This window comes from Emydura macquarii, unplaced genomic scaffold (assembly GCF_026122565.2).
Source record: "Emydura macquarii macquarii isolate MOO-44397 ecotype Brisbane River unplaced genomic scaffold, CSIRO-AGI_Emac_v2 contig_2994, whole genome shotgun sequence".
Classification (NCBI taxonomy): domain Eukaryota; kingdom Metazoa; phylum Chordata; order Testudines; family Chelidae; genus Emydura; species Emydura macquarii.
In genome coordinates, this window is record NW_027133131.1 from 2,601,898 (window position 1) to 2,623,343 (window position 21,446).

The following is a 21,446-nucleotide window of genomic DNA, read 5'->3' on the forward strand; positions in this document are numbered from 1 at the left end:
GAGCCTTCGTCTCTCCGCCTCAGCCGCCAGCCGTAAATAACAGCATCCTGGCGTGGGTCTAACGGCTGATGCGATAAACGCAGTTGTCTATTGCGGCAATAAAAAAAAAAAAGCCCTGCAGACCTGTCTGATGGGAGCTGAGACAAGCCGTGCCCTGGGCCGGCTCTGCCTGGGTCTCCAAGCTCGTCTGTTCAAGGGACAGGAGAATTAGGGGGTAGATCCCGTCCCGGACCCAGTGGGACCTTGTGACTTCCCTGCTGGTGTTAAATAACCAGGGAGCTGGCTTGGGAGGGATTACGCAGAAAGCAGCCAGGCGATTGCTTGCTTCTATGTCCGTCTCTGATGCTTCAGTTTCTCCCCGCCCACCCTTTGTCTGTGTGGTTTGAAAACTCACAGGGCCAGGAGGTGCTACTGTGATGCACCTAATCAAATCCGGTAAAACTCCCTAGGGGAAGAATGAGTGCAGTCATGTCTTGGCTTGTCCTAGTCCTCTGGGTCACTGCAGTGGCTTCCCCTGGTACCATAGAGCTTGTTAAGAACCACGAGCCCCTGAGGCTGGAGCGTGTCTTTGCTTGGCTCGTTGCTGGCCTTTCGAAAGGAGAAAATCAATGTTTATTTCTAAGCATTTTTGTAGATTTGTATCGTTTTTAATTTGTCGCAGTTGTGTAGGATGATGGCCGGCGGGCGGGAGGGATCAGACAGTAATTATTTAAGGGCAATGGACATTGAGGGTCAAAAGGTTTAAGGTTTATCACCATCAAAACGCACGTTGTCCCCATCCCAGGTCGGAACTGACCAAGTAAATATCCTGCAGTCGAATCAAGCGTTTCTCTTTCTTTGCCCATCTGGACGTTCCGATGATTATCGGTGGCGTATTTTTTTCATCGGTTTGTGCGTGCATGGTGAAATCGACGTTGAGCGACGCCGATTAAGAATCGAATCCTTCCAGGCCCAGTCACAGAAGTGGGCTAAGGGTGGGCGGCCGGGCAAACCATCCATGTTCCTTCTTTTTGTTTTTGTTTTAAAGGCCTTGCTCTCTTTTGCAAAGAACAATTTCCGGTCAGTGTGTGCCAGGAATAGCAATGAGGCTTCACTCCCAACATTTGGGGCGTCGGAGCTTGAGAAAGACAGCCAAGATTTTCTTCCTCTCCTGAATAAAAGGGAGCCAGTTATAGCAAGTTCCTCTGAAAGCGGCATTATCCCAGCACCCCCTCCCTGGATTGAAGAGATCTAAACTTGGATACTCACAAGCACCCTGGCCCCGATCCAGGATAGCACATGCATTAAGTTAAGCACACGCTCACGTGTTTTCCCGGCCTCTGGCCTGTAACTTGATGCCTGTGAGTGAGTTTAAAATAAATCCTCCTTCCCCACCGAGCATCAAACAAGAGTCAGTTATTGCATACCTGGTTGTGTTTTCTGCCCAGATATTTGTGTATTAGGTAGCGTCCCGCCTGAGACTGGAGCCCTGGTGTGCTAGGCGCTGTACGTACACACAGGCCTTGTGTCTCCTGGGGAAGGTGGAGCCTGTTACCGTGTTTTTAACTAACGTGATGTTGCCCTTAGTGTGGGTGAAGACGGTCGTGTTTAAGAATATCTTTGCTGGCCGTGGTTACCCTGGGGGTCAGTGTGACATGGGGCTCTTGTACCTCGTCTTTCTCTACTGATTTCTATGCAAGCATCTCAAAGTAGAACCCAGGAGTCCTGGTTCCCGATCCCCATTGCTTGTGTCCATTAGGTAGGGATAGGATACAGAGTGACCTAAACAAACTGGAGGATTGGGCCAAAAGAAATCTAATGAGGTTCAACAAAGATAAGTGCAGAGTCCTCCACTTAGGAAGGAAGAATCCCATGCACAGCTATAGACTGGGGACCGACGAACTGGGCAGCAGCTCTGCAGAAAGGGACCTGGGGGTAACGGTGGATAAAAAGCTGGATATGAGTCAGCAGTGTGCCCTGGTTGTCAAGAAGGCCAATGGCATATTGGGCTGCATTAGGAGGGGCATTGCTAGCAGGTCACGGGAAGTGATTATTCCCCTCTATTCGGCATTGGTGAGGCCGCATTTAGAATATTGTGTCCAGTTTTGGGCCCCCCAATACAAAAAGGATGTGGACAAGTTGGAGAGAGTCCAGCGGAGGGCAACCAAAATGATTAGGGGGCTGGAGCACAGGACTTATGAGGAGAGGCTGAGGGAACTGGGCTTGTTTAGTCTGCAAAAGAGAAGAGTGAGGGGGGATTTGATAGCGGCCTTTAACTACCTGAAAGGGGGTTCCAGGGAGGATGGGGCTAGGCTGTTCTCGGTGGTGGCAGATGACAGAACAAGGAGCAATGGTCTCAAGTTGCAGGGAGGGAGGTCTAGGTTGGACATTAGGAAAAGTTTTTACTAGGAGGGTGGTAAGCACTGGAATGGGTTACCTAGGGAGGTGGTGGAATCTCCATCCTTAGAGGTTTTTAAGCTGCGGCTTGACAAAGCCCTGGTTGGGATGATATAGCAGAGGTTAGTCCTGCTTTGAGCAGGGGGTTGGACTAGATGACCTCCTGAGGTCCCTTCCAACTCTAATATTCTATGATTCTATGATTAGACCCCACCCTCTTTCCTGTGCTGGGAATAGAGCCAGGACCCGACGCTTCCACCCCCCCTTTGCTGTCTGCTAGATCCCACTCTCGTGTCTGTGGGTGGGGAGAGGAGAGCCGAAGCTGTGGGGAAAAGGTAGAGCGCTTGGCGTTTACCCCGTGCTTTGGCGGAGACCATTCTGTTCTCTTCGCTTAGCGAGCAATCCGAGCCTCTTCTATGAAAAAATAAATGCAGCGAACCTTTTTTCATTTTAATTGCAAAAAAAAGCTCTTTAAAAAAAGGGCACGAGTTGTTCAAGGCCGCGGCCTGCAGGCTGGGAAGAGACGCGGCTAGTGGAAATATCCTTCTGGCTTTTGGCGTCTGCTTTTAAAACACACGGCTGGCTTTTATCCTAGCTCCCAGCCCCCGGCCAGAGCTCTCGGAGGTGGGGAAGGGGCTGGGTCTACAGAAACAGGCGAAGCGGGCGCATTCTTCCCAGACTAGGTGCAGAACAACGGACGGGCATGGACTGACAGCCCTGGGGGCTGCGGAGCCAGTACAGGGACAGCTGGGGCGACCCTTTCCAAGAGCCCTGGAGCCGCGCTGTTGATGGGCGGGCGCAGCGTGTCCGTGGCGCTATTCCCCGCAGGGGCGGCTCCGCCTTCGGGTACCTCTGTGGTGCCCTGACTGTTGTGTGCCGCCTGTGGCAGCAGATCCGGGGAAGGGGCTGGAACCAAGGACCACAGCAATGGCTGAACGTGATGGAGCCGCTTGCCGGGGAAGGGAAGCCGTCAGGGTCTGGATCTGCTGTTTCGCTGCTGGGGGGCGGCTGGGTGTGAGGCTGGCCCTAGGGGGTGGTGGCAGAAATGGACCCCGCCTCTCCAATGGGGAGATGGCTGGTGTCACGGCTGGGGAGATGGAGGGCAGAAAGGGCCACCAGATCATCTAGCCGGGGACCGCCTGTCTTCCCAGGCCACTGACAACCACCCAGTGCCTGGAGTCTCAACCGACCGCTACAGCCCTCGGGAGGCTAAGCTGTTCTGTGCGGCAGGCAGAGAACCAGGGAGATCGAGGACGCTCCGGGGGGGCCAGAGCAGTGGAGCGGCAGGAATAGGGGGCGCAGGGGCGTGTGTGCGGGTGGGGGGTTGGTAGAGGCTTCGGTGTTTGTGTCTCCCCAGGTGTGATCTGGTCCTGGAGGGGTGTGTGTGTGTGTGTCATTCTTACTGGGGTTAGCACCTTGGCGCCCCCGGCGTGGACTAGGACCCCGCAGTGCCAGGTGCTGTACAAACACAGGATGGCGTTTAATTAGGGGAGCAAGGCGCGGCGGCACCTCTCCGGGTGGCATTAGTGAGGGGTTCAGAGAGAAGCCGCAGTACCAGAGTCCAGATCTGGGGAACCTGCCGTGCCATGGGAGACTGAAGAAGGAGATCAGCGTGTTTAGCTTATCGAAGAGGGGGTGATGAAAGGCGGCTCGATCGCTGCCAGCGGGTGAAATTTCTGGTAGCAGAGGGCTCTTGAACCTAGCAGGCGAAGGTGGAACAAGATCCAGTGGAACCTGTACGAGCACCGTGAGAGACGGTCCCTTCCCTCTCAAGAGCTTGCAGTGGGAGGGGAAACTGAGTCACAGAGTGGTGACCTGAGTCACCCAGCAGGCCTGGTCAGAGCTGGTGGTAGAATCCATGTCTACAAAGCCCCATTCCAGTGCTGGCCCGTGCTGCCTCTGCGTAGCCCCCAAACTGCTCCTCAATAAGACACTGTTTTGCCACCTAATTAAAAAAAAAAAAAAAAAGCAAGATCCGGGGTTCGAGGATTGTGCTTTGTAGGCCGGCCGCGGGCAACGCTGCGAATGTGGGGCTTGGGGAGGGCACGGGGTGCAGGGAAATGGGGCCGTCTGGGGGGAACCCGTTGATCTCTGTAAATCCTGCCTAGGTGGAGGGGCTGTTGCAAAAAGCAGCCTCCTCCTTTAGTGACGCGTGCCAGGGTAGCGCCAGCAAAGTGAGATCCGGGTCCCATTGCACCGGGCGCTGCGCAGACGGCAAGAGACAGACCCTGCCCCACAGAGCTTCTGGCCTGGTCAGGCAAGACACCGGGTGGGAGGGGAAGGGCGCGTCTTAGTGACCTGCTTAGGAGCAGGTTTCTTTCCCTGCCAGACCTTTGGGAAGAGGCAGGAAGCCCGTTTCCTAGCGCGGCGTCGCTCTCAGTGGCAGATGCTGTGATGGGGATTCTCATCGCTGCCGCGTTGGAGCAGAGGACGCAGAAGAGCCGTGAGATCAGACGACCCGTGCAGCCCATTCGTCAAAGCGGCTGCCATTCCCATTTCGTGGCAATAAACCGAAGCCAGCCGGGGGTGGGGGAAAAATAAAGGCGCTGCCGTGTTCTTTCTGGACCGGCGAAATAAATGTTCTCAAAGTAATCGATCGCAGGCTCCGCTGCCCTGGGTTTTAACCTCTTGTGGTTCTCCGTGGTGTTAAAAATCAGGCGAGGCCCAGAAAAAGATTCTGTTCTATTTTTTCGTTTCTCATCTGGCGCTTTCAGCCACTCCTCACTGGCAGCAAAGACACGCACGTTTCTTAGGAATGGTGCGTCGCTTCCGTTGGCCTGGGGTTTTTTTTTCCCCCTGCAAAGCAGTTGGTAGCCTTTTCTTCCTCCCAAGATTTAGTTCTTTTTATGAGTTTATGCCCTGTGGTTTAGAGGCAGGGGGCTGACTTGAAAGGAGAAGGGGCGGGGGGAAGTATGTATTTTAAAGTCAATATTTACTTTGTAATTGAAGCAGCCTCAGCCAAAATAAGTTACAAACAGCAAAAATGCCTGTGGCTTTTGCAATGGGAATAATTCTGAGTGTTAACAGCACCTCATTCATGGAAATGGAAGCTGCTGTCGAGCAGGGCTGGTTTGAATGTTCTCATCCAGGGGGCCAGATGCAAGAATTGCAGAAAACGTTGCATTTGAAATGTGGTGAAATCTTGTATTTATTAAAAAACAAACACACCAAAAAACAAAACCTTCCGAGCTGTGAGCCTAAAAAGGGGCCTGCGTGATTTTAAATCTCCGGCTAGTCTGCCTTGTTTTCCGAAACAGCTACTTTGACGAGTTTACGTTGGCGGCTGCTTGTAAATTCTGCGCATGTTTTATGGAGATTTTAATGGCGCTGAGGAATTAACTCGACGGTCGCCCAACTTCAGGCTTTGCCGACTTGTGCCATTTTTATTGCAGGCCTCGTGATTTATTTTTCCTTAAAAGTCCCAGCTCCTGGAGTCATTTGATTATGAGAGAAACTCAGCTTTATTTTTTTAAAAGCAAGATTCTAGCTTTCATCATGGCACTGAAAAACTTGAAAATCTGAACCCTACAGGGGGAAAACACCGAAGGTGAATTCTCCTCCTCTCCCCCGGAAACCCTCCTTTCATTTTTAAAGGCATAAAAATCGTGAGGTTTTTTCCCCTAGCACGTTGGGGATACGTGGCCTGACTCATACCTTTTGAATGCTTGGGATTGGGATACCAGGACCCCTGAAAAGTAACGCGAAGTTCACGCACTAACTTTCCTCAGAAAGCGTGGGAGCCCTTGGGCCAGATGAAGTTAAGAGGGGGGGGGGGGTCGAAGGGAGGAAAGATGACATCTAAATTTTCAAGAACAGTGACAAAACCGTTAACTTCTCTGCTCCATCGTTCGAAACCAAGCTGGATTTAATACTCTGAACCTTGCCCCTTGGAAGCGTCCCCCCCGGTCTGAGGCTGAAGCCTGTAGAATTTCAGGCTGAAAGGTGTTTTGTTTGGTGAAATATTAAAGGGTGAAAGGGACAGGGTCAAATCGGGTAAGCAAAGCAAATGCTCTTATACCCTTAAAGCATTTTAAACCTACCTTAAAGGGCTGGAATAGGGACTGCATGCTTAACTTTAAGCACAGAGGCGCACTTTTGAAGTCAGTGGGACACACCTATGGTCACAGCCCCATATTCACAAGCAATCCTAGAAAAACAACCCAGTGAAGGGGTGAAATCCAGGTGGTTGGTTTTTTTGTTTTTTTTTTGCCACGATAAAGGCTTGAGTTTTCTGGAGTTTGTTATAAAGAGGGAACGATTTTTTAAAACAGCCGATCCAGGAAAATACCGTGAGTCCTCTCCAAAAGGGATCCCAGCGCTAGATTACCAAATTACCCTGAAGAAGAGATCGAAAGCATGTCTCTTTCACCAAGAGAAGTTGGTCCAATGAAAAAAAGATACCACCTCACTCCCTTTGTCTCTCTCATGTCCTGGGACCAACATTGCTACAATAACCCTGCAAACAAAAAATAACATTTGACAGTTAAGAATCTGAACTGAATTGGATCAGTTTCGGTTCATCCAGACCGGCTATTGAGCTTGAGTGGCAAAGGAGGGAAAGCAATCAAACACAAATGAATAGATACAATTTGTGCCCTTCTCAATTGATCTCCGACTTCCTCTGAGCTTTGGCGTTCATTTAAACCATCTCTGTGCTCTCTGGAACGCATGCCGATGCAACGTGACCAAAATAATGTGCTTTGCCCTTAACATTTCGGTCACATTCTGCTCAATGTGAATCTCGGTCGGGTTGCAAGCAACAATAATGTTATGGGGTTTTTTTTTTGGTTTTTTTTAAAGCCAAAATTGCTTGATTCTTCCTTCCCACTTCCTCAATGATACGTTAATGTCACATCAAACCCTTCATCCTCCCATCTCCACCCCCTGTCGCCTTCCAAAATGACCTTACATACTTTCTCTTTAACCTCTCCGCAGCTTGGAAGTATTACGTTTTAGGATCTTAAATATATTAATGCATGAAGGCAGACAGCTTGTGTTAGCGTGCTGACAGATGGCAGAACCAGGGAGAACAGCCACTTATCTTCTGTAGCTGGGAGAGCTCTGGATAAACTGAAATGATCAGGCTGGAGAAAAGAGCAAGAGACGAGGAAAAGGTGTATCTGTCCCGATGGCTCTGAAGGATGTTCCGAAATGTAGGTAGCTTGAGAGAATGGATTCATAGATCTATATTTTAAAGCCAATGGGGACCTTTAGGATCATCTATCTAATCTGACTCTCTGCATTAACCAGAGCAGAGAATTTCCATCCTCTGAAGCTAGTTTACAAAACGACCCATGCCCCAGGAGTGAATTCAGAGCAAGCTCCTTGTCCCTGGGCATGTGGTGTGGATAAGTGGTTTTTGACAGTCTTCCAAAGGGCTAGATCACATGCACTAGTGCAAAAAGGAAAAGAAAAAACGAAAACCCCCAAACCCATAAGGAATGTGGAGTCGATTCATTTGTTTTTTTTTCCTTTCCCCTAAGAACATCTGTTTTGCAAATCCTGCTCATTCCGGTCAATATTTATTGCCAGTGCTGTTTCCTTTGCAAAGTTAAAACCAGCTACTTCCCCCAAAGAGGAGGAGTCCAAGCAAGATTTAGTCAGAAAGCAAGACTCGCAGAAGTGAGAAATTTACCTTCGTGGTTTACTTCAAACCTATCCAGGTGTCTACACTGGCCTCGGTGTCTGTGCACTAAAGATAATTTGCTTCATTGTGAACGCAAAGAAGTGTGGTCTAGTGGACTGAGTAACGCATGTCAATGCCTGCTGCTACCCGGGTTCTAAGCCTGACTCAGGAGCCTGTGACGCTAGGTGCTGTACGAACATGGAACAAAAAGGCAGTCTCTGTCCCCAGAGAGCTTCCACTTTAAGTACTAACATTGTGTGGGAGGTTAGCTTTTCATCGAGCGCACTTGACAGCTCATTGTGTATGTCACAGTAGCACGTGAAAGCCTGAGGTTTTGAGAGAGCTCCCACAAGGCAGATGCCGGTGAGAGGAGAAACTGAGGCACGGAGGAGGGAAATGATTTTTCTAAGGTCAGCAGCAGAGCAGGGATTGGAACCCAGGTCTCCTGAGTTCCCGTCTAGCGCTGTACCCTTTAGACCACACTGCCCCTCCCTTTCTTCACCGCAGTCTCTTCATCTGTCTGATCAGCAGCCTACAGGAACAGCTGTCCTGGCCTTGTCGCACCCGGAGAGAAAAGGGGGCTTTCTCTTCTGCTGGAATAGTTGCTTGCCTTTTTATTTTTAGCAGAATCGCCGCTGACTGCTAAAGAGGCAAATGTTTTCCACGGAAGGCTTTTGCAGCTGTACCGTCCCTGCAGAATGAGCTGACCATTGTACCCGGCATGAAGGGCTCTTTATTCTCCGCCCAAAGTTGGCGTCCTCTCCTCCTCTTCTGTTGCTGCGCCTGCTCCTATTTAAATAAAAAACTTGGCTCTTTGTAAACGATCCATTAATGGATACCTTCTCCGATTGTCCACCTGGGACCTTGACAGTCTTGCTTCTGGACCTCTTTTCTCTCTGCTGAGAACATCCTGCAAGAAAAGAAAAGAAAAGAGAAAGTGGGACGTATTATCAAGGAGCTTGAATAGTTTTCTTTTCTGAAGAGAGAATTGATCTTTATTTCCCCCCCTCCCTCCCCAAATCTCTTTGTAACTTGCGTTTTTGTCTGTAAAGCTGCCAGCCGTGGTGGTTATATGAAAGGCTCTTGAAAACACACACTTGCATTGTGCGGCGTAAGATGCGGAAATTATCTTCCCCCTAATGAATCACACGTGTGAGCGGGGTTCACGTTTTTAGCCTTGGAACTGGGTTCTGATGCAGACCGGTTTCAATGTCACCCTAGGCAGTGAGTGCCTTTAGCCGGCGTGTAGCATGCTCGCCATGATCACCCAGAGTTGGAAAAAACATTTTTACCTACTTGGATCCACTGGAAGAATTAGACGAGTCTCATCTTGAATCTCCCTGTCTAAACAGGGCAGGCAATGTTTTTGCAGCGCGTTGCGTGGTATTGTTCTGTAGGAGTCACCGCTGTTTACCTACAGCCTTAGAAGTGATTGTCTTCAGGCGAGAGCTGAGTTCAGTCTTCAGGAGACGCGTTGTCAGTTTCGTGCTGCAGTTTCTTTGTGGGGAGGGAGGCGCTGTCGCCAGCGGTAAGAGACTTTTCTCTCTGCTGTAATCCAGCTAGAGCCAGTTCTTGGGGCAGAGCTGATTCCTGAAAGAGGAGGCTGCCTGCATGTTGTTCATGACCATCTCTGTTCCAGGACTGGTGTCTATAGTGCCAGATAAATGAGCCGTGGTAAGAACAGACCCAGAATCTGCTTCACTTTCTCCTCCTCCAAGACCCCCGACGGCTGCTACTGTTCCTTCCTCCCTAGTTTCTGAGCTGGGCCGTGGTGTGTGAGTGAGGGATGCACCACGGAAGTGGGATCTCCAGAACACACTTGGCTGAGGTTGAGGAAGAAGCTGCTCCCTATAAAGGATGGGGTGGGAGAGAGCACGGTGGTTGAAGCTGGGCTTCACAGATCTTTGCTGTGGAAGGTTACACGGAGCCTGCTAGCAGCCTTGGGGAGTGAGAGGAGCAGTAAATCTAGGCCAAGCATTGGATTTCTTTCTTTCTTTTTTTCCTTCCTTCCATAGGGTTTGACAAGCGGGTGGCGCTGGGATGAGTGGGGGGGGGGGGGGGGGGGGTGAGCTCCTCCTGGCAAAGCAGGGTTTGGGAGTGAGAGTGTGGAACCGGTCAGGTCTGAAAGCTCTTGAGGGGAGCCTGAGGCCAGGGTGGAGGTTTAGGGACATTTATATGGATTGCAAGAATATCCAGAGTTAAAACAGTAAATAAACCAGGACTTAGGCAGGACTAGGAAACCCTCGTGCTTCAGGGCCTGAGCTGACCTCTGACTGCAGGGGTCAGGAGAAAAATGCCCCTCGGGGTGGCTTATCCCGGTGATGCCTCCTACACGGCTCCTTGGACCTGGCTCTAGAACATCTGATGCTGGTTCCTGTCAGGCAGGATACTGGACTCTAGGTGGCCTTTGGTTCTAATCTGGTCTGGCCGATCTCTTTCTCTCTCTCTTGCTTGTATATTTCATGGAGGGCAGTCTTTATTTCATAAGAATTGTCAGACTGGGTCAGAGCTGAGGTCCTTCGTCTCCTGCAGCTCCTTTCCAGCTGTGGCAGCACCGGATGCTTCAGCGAAAAGTGTAAGAACCCTGCTGTGGGCAGAGGTCTCACGAGGGGGGCATCTGCCTCACCAGAAAGGTCTCCCTTCAATAGTTAGAGATTGGCTTAAGACCCAGAGCTGTGTGATGTATTAGGGCAGTGGGGTAGTGCTCAGTCGTGGGAGAGGATCCTGTTGTTCTAGGTGCTGGATGAACACAGAGCAAAAAATGTCCCGTGCCCCAAAGAGCTTCCAGTCACGCAAGCGTGAGATTTTATATCCCTGACACTTGCACCGCTGGGTATTCATTTCATCCATAGACCCATGGAAGTGTAGGACTGGAAGGGACCTGACGAGATCATGACCAACTCAGTGGCTCTGCCCTTGCACATGCAGTTGACGTCAAGGGGACAAATGTGTCTCTCTAATGCAGTACGGCCAATCCCAGCCATTTCAACACAAGGCAGCGCCCCAGAAATGGGGCGATTGGCTTCAAAATCATGAGATTTAAAAAAAAAAAAAAGAGAGAACATTTTGGGTTCTTTTCCTTTCCCTTTTAGGGTGGGTCTGAACGGCCGCTGGCAGCAAGCGTCTCAGCCCGGGTGGACTGTCTTGCACTCGCCGGGCTGGAGCAAGGGTGCTAACAATAGCAGGGTGGACATTGTGGCTTGGGTCTTAAGTCGAGGGGTTGGGTGGGCTTGAGAACCCAAGCTCTGTCTCGAGCCAAAATGTCCGTGCTGTTGCTGTGAGCGTGTTCGCTGGAGCCCCGCTAGCAGGCGTCTATGTCCCTAGGCTGGGCCGCTTGCTGCAGTGCAGAGATGCTCCTGAGGTCCGTTTGGGTTGCACCTGCCATTTTTCTCTACAACCAGAGGGGCTAGTACCTTTCTGTAGGAAAGCTTTGCTTCGCTCGGTCCCAGGACTCCAGGATTCCCAAGAAAAATGGCAGATCTCATCCCGTTCGCCCTAGAATGGCGAGAATTGGTGACCCTGCAAACCCGTCTGCATTTCACTCGGTCCCTCACGTGACTTGCTCCTACAGCAGCCCCAAGAACCCATTAATGCTGCAGAACACGACCTTTCCCGATGGCAGCCTCGCTCTGAGCGTTGTAGCCGATTCGCTCTTTCTTTTTAAATTTATTTTAATGCGTTTTTAATTGTCCGCTTCTATTTGCCATCTATTTATTTTTCAACAAAGCTCTGAGCGGGACTCTCCGGGCGACCATTAGCAGAGAGCTGCTTTTCCCCCCCTGTGCATTACGTTCTCCCAAAAGAACAGCTCAGCATCGTGAAGATGGAGTGAATTTTGGTTCCTCTGTCCCTGTAGCTCCTAAACGTTTAAAAAAAAAACCCACACGCCAAAACCTGCGTCCCAATGGAAATTGGACTTAGAGGATCATCGTGATCTCTTGTGTATTTAAATGCTTTGAAAATATCAACAGCCACTCCCAGATATACCTCAAGCGGCGCAAAGAAATAGGCAGCCCCAGAGCTGGCCCGGGAGCCGGCAGAGTTCTGCTCGGTCCTGCAGAGATGCCTGGAAATCTCTTGCACTTCCATGTGAAACCTAACAAGCCGCTCCCAAATATTTATTTCTGTCCAGCTGTCGGCTCTGCGCCGCCTCCGCTCACCCACCCCCTTAATACCGCTCCTGCGGGCTGGCTGCCTGGGGGCGATTGCTGGCGTGCGCAGCGGTGAGGGGCTAGCCTGAGCCTTCAGTTCCCCCCTCTTCCTGCGCTGACCTCAAGTCACGTAGCTGCGTAGGTCCCCAGCTCCCATTGGAGTTAGACACCTCTGAGCGTCTGAGGCCGTAGCCCTTCTGTGCCCCATTAACCTCAGGGGAGTGTGCGAGGGTGGGCCCTATAAGTACGATAGACAGATGCAACTCTGGTTTCCAAGACAATTGGGCGCCGGGGGATCTGCCTCTGTTCCCGTCCTGCCGGGCGTGCAGGCCACGCGCTGGGCAGGGGACCCAGAGTGACTCCGCTCTGTGTGTGGGGGAGGCCGGGATCGAAAGGGTCCAGCGTTACTCTCTGCATGGGGCAGGGCTGCAGGGAGGATTTGGGGACGGGTTCGTTTGCCTCTGGGCCTCGTGGGAGGGCGGGGAGGGCAGCAGAGTGTGAATCCACCACGTCAGGCCCGTTTGCTCAAGGATGGAGTTGGAGGCCTATCTGTTGAGGCTCCGCCAGTGGCGGCTGTCGCCATGGTGACACAGCACCTCCACCTAGCCCCATGAGGTAGGGGGAATGGTGAGGACAGTCTGGTCTGGTGGGTGGGGTGCGAGACTGGACTCCTGGCTTCTATCCCCAGCCCTGCTAGCTGCGTGATGTTGGGCATGTCACTTTTCTGCGCCGTGCCTCAGTCCCCCCCCCCCCCCTTTGGTCTCATCTCGTTAGGTGCCTGTCCAATGCCTAGTAGAATAGGCCATGGTCTCCGATGAGGCCTTGAGGTGCTACTGCAGTTCAGTTGAGTCCTTTCACACATGGGAAACTGAGGCACACAGCTGGTCGGTGGCAGAGCCAGGAATAGAACTGAGGCGTCCCAAGAACCCACGGCTGGGACTTCAGCTGCGAAGGCCCCCAGGATGGTGTCTGTCTGCATAGTGAAGAGTGTGTGTGTGTGTGTGTGTGTGTGTGTGTGTGAGAGAGAGAGAGAGAGAGAGTGTGTGTGTGTGTGTGTGTGTGTGTGTGTGAGAGAGAGAGAGAGAGAGAGGTCCTCTTGGAAAATGAATTGTGCTCCAACATCGAATATTGCAAGCCAGCGTAACGTCACCAGCTGGTGATTTTCAAAAGAGTTACTTACTGTTTGTTCTTATCTGGGTTTTTTAAACTTTGTTTTCCTTATCTAGCATAAAAAAATAAACGGTCTTTGGCTCCCAAGCAGTGATTTAGCCAAGTTTAAACGATCTTTAAAATCTGCTAGTGCAACAACGGATCTCGGTTCCTGAAATTAATGCCTCGGTTTAAATCCTCCTCTTTCCTTAGGGGCAAGACTGAAGGAGTCCCGATGCCACGTGCAAAACTTCACTGAGACGTTTCAAAAAAAAAAAAAAATCAAATCAAATCCCGCTTTAATTTCTTGTAATAACTTGTCTTGGGAAGAGGCGCCTCATGTTTATTATTATTATTGTTTTATTTCTTCTCTTATGTAGCACCGAAGACGTGTAGCCCTAAACAGTTTGCATGCAAAGATCAGATTACGTGCATATCTAAGGGCTGGAGATGTGATGGGGAAAAAGACTGTCCTGATGGATCCGATGAATCTCCCGATATATGTACGTATTACTTTCTTTCCTGGTGATTGTGCATTTATATTTTTCTATTGCATGCTTCTTCTAGGATCCTGAACTGGCATCAATATGAAAGTTTATTTTTCTACCTCATTTGTTTTTTTCCTCTAGTACTGTCTGCTCCCCACATCTATAGGTACAGGTGTGACGGGGAGCAGGAAGTTGTTAAAAGTATAAACCGTCCATTCTGTGTGAGCCATCATCATTCTGCTGTGTACCCCAATAGCTTGCTTCTCAAATGCCCTGTCTTTCAAGGGGACCTACAGCCGCACAGAGACACACCTGAAATTTAGTGTCACCCTGTCCCAGTAACACTTCTTGTTGGAGTTGCTGCGCTTTGGAAATAGAAGAAGCTAACTCCTCAGTTTCCTGCAAGAGCAATCTACGCTGAAGGAAAGAAGCCAGCACCATTGTACACTTCCTGCCTGAATAATTTGTGTGAGGGTTTCATTTTTGGATGGTTGGAGAGCTGTCATCTTTGGCGGCAGTGCCCGTTGCTGATGGCACCCATGCATTATTTGCGTTGCAGAAATAATCCTGGCTGGGGTTAGAGATGAAGGAACTGGGGCTTAAAATGTGTTTCTCTAGCCTGGTGCATGTGAGGGGCGCATGTTTTGTTCACACGGACGACATGCCATAACAGGTTTAATTGTGGCTGTCTTCGTAACACGGGCTTGTGTCCAGGCTTTATGGATTTTGGTGTTAGAATCAGCTGTTGCCCTGGGAGTGTGTGCCCCTCGGGTCACCTCTGACTAGGAGTTGGTGAGTCCACTGTTACAGTGTTTGGGGTTCACCCCCTTTTCCCTCCCCCCTCCCAAAGTTTTAGCAGGGCATAGAACCAGGCCGATGTGGGGCCTCTTCCTTCACCCCAGAAGTGGGGGACGTTTGCAAAGGAAGTGCAGCGTGAAAGGTTTGGTTGGTTGCTTTACTGGTGGGGGATGGCCGGGGGAGAAAGGGGTGCTGGGGCAGGGGGCAGCCCCTGTCAGGGCGTGTGCGTGTGTGGATAGAAACCCTGATGATCTCAGCCGCATTGCGGAGACGCACGGCTCTGACAGGGGTTGTGCTCCTTGGCGTCTGCTGCTGTATTCCTCTGCATCCATCCTTCCCTGCAGCTGGTGAGGGAGCGCAGGTCCCAGGGGAGGAATCTCTGAGGCTTTAAGTTTGAGTACCCAGGAGCAACGAGCAGCGAAGCTGAGACGGACCTGGGGAGGGGGCTGACGTATGTGGGTGTGGGGGGAGGAGGGGCGCTGGGGACAGTTTGATGTGCTTGTGAATCAGGAAGATAACTGGAATCTGCGCCTCGTGGGTGCAGGTTTTAGGGGGTGTATGTGTCTGGGAGTGGTTGGGGGCTGGAGGGGAAAGGGGCAGATTTCCCTGGAGTTGGGAACAGCCTGTGGAAAATCAAATGAGCATTTCCCAGAGAGATGTGTTTGCTTGTTTTTTTGGGTTCATCATGTCCTTCTGCCGCAACCTCAAAGGCCGGGCGGGCCCCTCGTTGCAGAGCAGCTGCGTGAAGCTGTGGTGACTTTATGGGAACGGTCAGATATCTGGCCCAGAGGGGGCAGGATCTTAAGGAAACAAAAAGAAAAGAGTAACAACAAACAAATCCCGATTGTTCAGGAAGATGAGGGTGGTGGTGGGGGGGAGGGCCTGTGTTCCTGTATAGAGAGCGAGAGAGAGAGTGAGTGAGTGTATGCCCACACGGAAATTTGTGGTGCCTTTTTGTAGCAAGACAGCAATCCTACTATGTAGCATGTGGAAGGCAGCATGGCTTAGTGGATTGCGCAGTGGACGGGGCCTCAGGAGACCTGGGTTCTGTTCCTGCCTCTGCCACTGACCTGCTGGGAGACCTGGGGCAAATCACTTTGCTGCCTTCTGCCTCAGTTTCCCCATCTGTAAAATGGGGACAGTGATACCTCATTGATAAAGTGCTTTGAGATCTCCTGATGGAGAACTCTAGATGAGAACCAGGTATTGTTATTCCATAGCAACCCAGCACTGCGTCAGGAATAGACCTTACATAAGGAAGAGGATCAAACCCCAAACACAGTGGGTGGCCCCTTCTTGAGTGGGTCGTACACTCCTCCAGGGCTGGGCTGGGCTGTCTTCTGCCCCTGACGTTCTGGCAATTTGTGTGTAACTTGCCATGCCAGTAAAGTCTCCTCGAATTTGCAAGGACTCGCCGGGCTTTTCAAAGTAGCCTGATGTGGGTGGCGGGGCGTTAGGTACCTAAATCCCTTTGACTTGGGGTTCAGCTGCTGAATGCCCTCTGGGCTCCTTTAATCCTCCCAGCCTCCACCACTGAAGTCGGTTCCTGGCTGCGCCATCTGAAATAAAGGTCTTTCCGAAGTGGCCTTTTGGCTCAGTGACGGGATTGTTTATTAAGGCAAAGTGATGCAACCATCTCTCGGTGGGAGGGAGAAAGGACACAAGGGCTGAGACGGGCTGTCTGGCTTAAAACAGTCGGCAGCCCTGGAAAATTACTGTGCTAGAACTTGGAGGCTCTTTTTCTGCTGGAACACATCCGTCCCGCTTTGACGTTCGCTCGCCCTGTTTGTGTTCCTTTAACCAGCCTCTTTTTATCCACCTGGACAGATAAACGGAAACCTCTGGTGCTCGCTGACGCTCCTTTCTCCACCTCTCTCCCGAGCGTTTGTTTGCCATCATTAGGACAGGGCCCTCCCGCAAGGACAAATTGAGAAATCCATCGCCCGCCCTGCACCCACGAGCACCCGGGGGGCTAAAATAACCTTCTGTGATTGGTTTTGGGGGTTTTTTTTCTTTGAGAGAGACCCTTTTCCATCTTGTAGGATCTGCAAGGGTTGGACAAACGCTTCCGAGATGCAGCCACCTCTGGGGTGAGGCGAGACAGCCGGCCTTTCTGCCCCAGCAACAGTACAAAAGTGCCAGCACGTCAGCAAGAGCTCAGAGCTCAGGACGTTCATGCTGCGCTTCCCAGCGGTGGTGCAGTTGTCTGACCCCCCCCTCGCTAGAGCAAGCCCAGGTCCTGGCTTTCTTCCGCTCGGGCCAGACATGCAGCTCGCTGAGTCGGGGTGCCGGTTACCCCGCCCGGCTCTGCCCTGTCGCAGCTCCAGGGGAACCTGCCTCTGCCCCTCCTTTCCCGGCAGCTGCCTTGGATGTGGACAGCTTGCCGTAGAGCTTTGCTCTCCCTTGTAGAAACTTGGCTGAGCACAGATGAGACCTGCTTCCCCTCCACGACTCCCTCACCTGCCGGCAGGACTTCCGCAGCGGTACCGGCCGCTCTCCTGTGGCTGCCATCGGGCCCGTTCGCTCTGCCACGCTGGAGACCCCCTGGTCCCGACAGCTCCTCGCATCCCCGCTTCTCAGCTGTCCTGTTCCTGCACTTGGTGAGGGGCTTTACGCCATCTCTGTGCTCCCCCCGTTCTGCCCAGCCCCTGTGTAAGTTAGAGCGATCTCGGGGCTGTCAATCAAGACCTCTCTCTGCAGCCTGGGCCCAGCAGCAGGGACCTGTTGGAGACGCACGTTCTCTGCGCTTACCGAGAGTCCCTTGGGCGTGTTTGCTTGACTGAGAAGCCAGAGGCATGTTTCTTCCCAGGGCTGGTTGGACTTTGTGCAATTGGCTGGAGAATTGGGCGACTTCTCGGAGGCGCAGAGAACAAGCAACAGATCTTTGGAGGCTTCCTTCTCCTTTTTCTTGTAGGAAATGAGCAAGAAAAGATCAGATCTTTGTTCTTTTTCTCAGAATTACAAACAGCCAAGAATAACTTTCCTGAAATCTTGGGCCAGGAGCGTTCGACAGGCTGACACGCTGCACACTGGGGTGTAAAGGTAGAACTGGCTGTGTGGAACCGGACCGGCTTGCTGTGATGGCTGGGATGCAGAAGACGGGTTCTGTTCCCAATCTGCCCTTGACTTGCTGGGTCACCTTGGGCAAAGCAATGAGAGAATTAAAAATTCCAGCCTTTCTCTCTCTCTGCATCTTGGCTGGCAAATGGGGGGTATAAATAATCCCCCAGTGAGAGAGGCAGCGCGGTCTAGTGGGTAGAGCGTTGCAGTGGAACTTAGAACACCTGAGTCCCATTTCCAGCTCTGGTGCTGAACTCAGGCAAGATTCTTCCTCTCTCTCTGCCTCCGTTTCCCTTCCTGCCTCCTTTTCTCATTCTTCTTGTTTTCACTCTGGTAGAATCAAAGCAGCGTCCAGCTGGGAGAGGCCTCGAGAGGCTGGCTGGTCTAGCCCCGTGCGCTGCGGCACGGTCAAGTTACGGTCAAGCAACGCTTACACAAGAGGATTTTGTGTGCGGATGGGAGTTGGGTTAGGGGCCAAACGCGGGTGATCCCCTTGAGCTGACGCTGCAGGGAAGACATCCCTGAGTGGGCCCCATCTGAAATCAGGGACCTGTTGTGCTGGGTGTTTTACAAACCCGTAGTGAGAGACGGCATCTGTATTGCACCTTTTTGTGTGTACAGGCATGCACACCACGTACCTAACTAGACTGGGGCCAATCCCTTCACGGGCTGGTTTACCCCAGCTCACAACTTGGCCTTTGCTCGGCCAGGAGCTCTGTGCGTTCGTTTGCACTTGTTAACTCCCGTGTGCGTAAAGCAGATGTGCCTTTTGCACGGCAGTGTCGCCTCTTGTCAGCCTGCCTGGTCCAGCCTCGCCCGGACCCAGGGATATTCATGGGGATTCCTGCTTGCTTTACTCTGCCCCTATCTGAGCGAGCATGAGCAACGTCTGAGCTGTCAACACATGCAGGGGGCTGAGAAGCCTGTATCTTCGGGGATTGTCAGAGGGGCTTTTCTCACGCCAGTCTGGCACCGGGGGCTTCGGCAGACTCACATCCTCCTTATCTTGCTGGCAAAGAGAGTGCGATTGTTTTTTTTTTTCTTTACAACCCAGAGCTGCAGGGACAGCCTCAGTGAATGACACGGCCCTGCAGAATAAGACGCGTATGGCATCAGGGGCTGATGAAATGCTGTCGGCGAACGGAGAGATTTCCTCTCTGGGAAATCTTTAAGCATTCGCCGGCTGCGTTCTGCAAAGGGATCTTGACTCTAAGCGTGTGAGCGGTCCCTTTTTGGGTTTGTACACGGGAGATTGTACCGGTTTAATTGGTTTGAGTTAAACTGGTGCAACTCTCCTGTGTAGAGGAGGGGTCAAATTTTCAAAAGATCCTGGAGTTCAATGGCACTTAAGTGCCTACGTTATTTTTTGGTACAATTTCCCTAAGGCCTGATACAGGACCAGTGTGGCCTGGTGGCTGGAACACTGGACTGGGAAGCTGGGTCCGATTCTTGGCTTTGCCGCTGGACAAGTCACGTCCCCATCTGGTGCCTCAGTTTCCCCAGCTCTAAAACGGGGATAACGCTACCGACCTCAAAGCGTTTTGATAAAAGCGCTGTAGAAGAGTGGTGTTAATGCAGATAACGAAAAGGAGTGTGTTTAATGAGCAACAATGGTCATAAAAACCTCCCTAAGGAACTGCAGTGGATCCCCCCACTCCCAGCCAGCATGAGATGCTGCAGGACATGTATAAGGTTTGCCCTGTCAATGCCAGGGCCCCGCTTAGCTGCTGACACATCGGTCAGATGGGTCTGATGCGTGCAGGGCTCTCTGCTTGGATGTGTTCTGCAGCCATCGGGGCCGTGGTGTCTGCGTGATGACAGACCCCGCAGGGAGAGATGCGATTGTCTCTGACCACATGCTGGGGTGGCGGTGGATGATCCGTGTGAATCGTGCTGCTGGAAGTGTCCGAGGGACTGGTTTTCAAAAAGTGCCCTCTGAAATTCAACCCCCTTTAAGGCAGCGTCAGTCGAGCACCCCGAAACGGAGGCATCAGCAATCACTTGAAAAGCTGGGCCTGGGGCTGTTGAAAACGTCAGTTAACTGGGTCTCCGCTGACTGGCGCCTCCAGCGCGTGCTGCTAAGTGCGTTCTCCTGCCCCCCGCCGGGCATCCCTGGTGCGTGGCCGGGGAAGCCTTCCCCTCCTGACTCTGGGCATTGGTTTGCAGGTGGTGTCTGTCTACACTCGGGGTTAGGTGCGTGTAACTGCGTCACTCGAGGGGGTGGGTTTTTCACGCCCCTGAGCGACGTAGTTATGCCAATACAGGTCTGTGGTGTAGACCGGATCTACACTTAAGGAGTTTTCCTGCCATAATTATTCTGATACAAGCCCTGCTGTAGAGACACTTCACGCTTACACCGGGGTAACTGTGCTGGTTGGGGGAGTCGGTGGGAGCTCTTTGATACCCCTGTAATGGTTTCCACGCTAGAGTTTTGCTGGTATAATTGCCCTAGCAGGGACCACCCTTTCCCTGGGGCTGTGCTGCAGTCTCCACCACTGAGCGTTTGTGAATCAGGATCGGATCTTTTTCTAAAAGATCTGCTCCGGGAAGCGTTAGGGGGTAGTTCCCTGACCTGTGTTATTTATCTGGGGGTGGAGGGGTCAGACTAGGTGATCACAATGGTCCCTTCTGGCCTGGGGATGTGCGGAGAGGCCTGGATAGCATAGACAGCTCTGCCTGTCTGCGCACCTGCAGCCGAAATCCGGGCGTGTCGGTCAGTGAAGACGAGGAGCTAAGAGCAGCCCAGTGAGGACCCCGTTACACCAGTATAAAAGTGCTCGTCTTGGTACCACTTACTGTAGTGACGTAGACGAGCATAAAGCATCTTCAGCGCAGTGTAACTGTTAGGGGTTGTATGGTGTCTCTTTTACACCATAACCGTCCTACTTAGACCAGTCTGAAACCGGTGTGCAGGCTAGGCCTTGGACTGTGAGCTCCGGGGTGTTGTGTTTGTGCCCCACCTGTTACAATGGGGCCCTGATCCAGGCCGAATGCTTCACTCCAGCACCCCTGGGGCAGCGCAGTCTCATCAGCGCTTGCGTAAGTCCCACAAGTGGGTTCTGTTGTAATGTCCCTGGCCGTCTCTGATACTCAAGCCGTGTGTCGCTTGTGGCGGTCTCGTCCTCACTCCCTGCCCTCTTATCTCTTCACTTGTAGCAGCTTCCCTCGGTTTTTTGTGTGCTTTTGGGCCCGTTGCCAAATCAATTACAGGCTGTATTTGTGGGGGGGAAAGAATTGCTTCTTTTAAAGTGGTTTTTTGAGGTTAAAAATTCATGTCTAATTCAGCCCTTTGGGGTGTACCACAAGCCTGTCACATGTAATAAATTGGCTCATTTATTAACGAGCAAACGTGGTTGAAAGGAAACCAAGTGGCTTGTAAATTACTCCTGCCCCATTTGTGATAAGTAGTTGATCTGCTCTTTCCACAGGGATAATGGGCAGGGAGCTCCGCTTTGACTGATGGACTCTGTGCTTCCTTTGGGTGCCTTCCCTTGACTTGTTTGGAAACGGGGCTAATTAACCCTTAATTTGCAATTATTCTGAGCCTAGGAGAGCGGTTTTATTTATTTAGAGCTTTCTTTAGAGACAAAAGCCCGTGTGTGGTAGCTGTTAAGAAGGCTCTTACCGTAGTGGGCTGGGTGGTTATAAATCAGACAGCGGCAACCTCCAGTTTGCAGAGGGCAAAAGAGATGAGGAGATACAAAGAGAATCCCGCAAGAGGGTTTCGAAGCCAGGAGCCCTGGCTCTCTGTTCCCTGCTGTAATCACTAGATCCCTCTCCCCTTCCAGAGCCAGGAGT

General features: G+C 51.7%; 1 protein-coding gene across 5 annotated transcripts in view; it reads left to right on the forward strand.

Moving 5' to 3' along the window:
• The window catches only part of LRP1 (LDL receptor related protein 1), a 159,921-nt gene that overhangs the window by 23,899 nt on the left and 114,576 nt on the right, over positions 1 to 21,446 (forward strand). For all 5 annotated transcript variants that reach the window (XM_067529664.1, XM_067529665.1, XM_067529666.1 and 2 more), the window contains exon 2: positions 13,683 to 13,805. In XM_067529664.1, the coding sequence (XP_067385765.1) occupies positions 13,683 to 13,805 (123 nt within the window). The remainder of the gene's footprint in view (positions 1 to 13,682; positions 13,806 to 21,446) is intronic.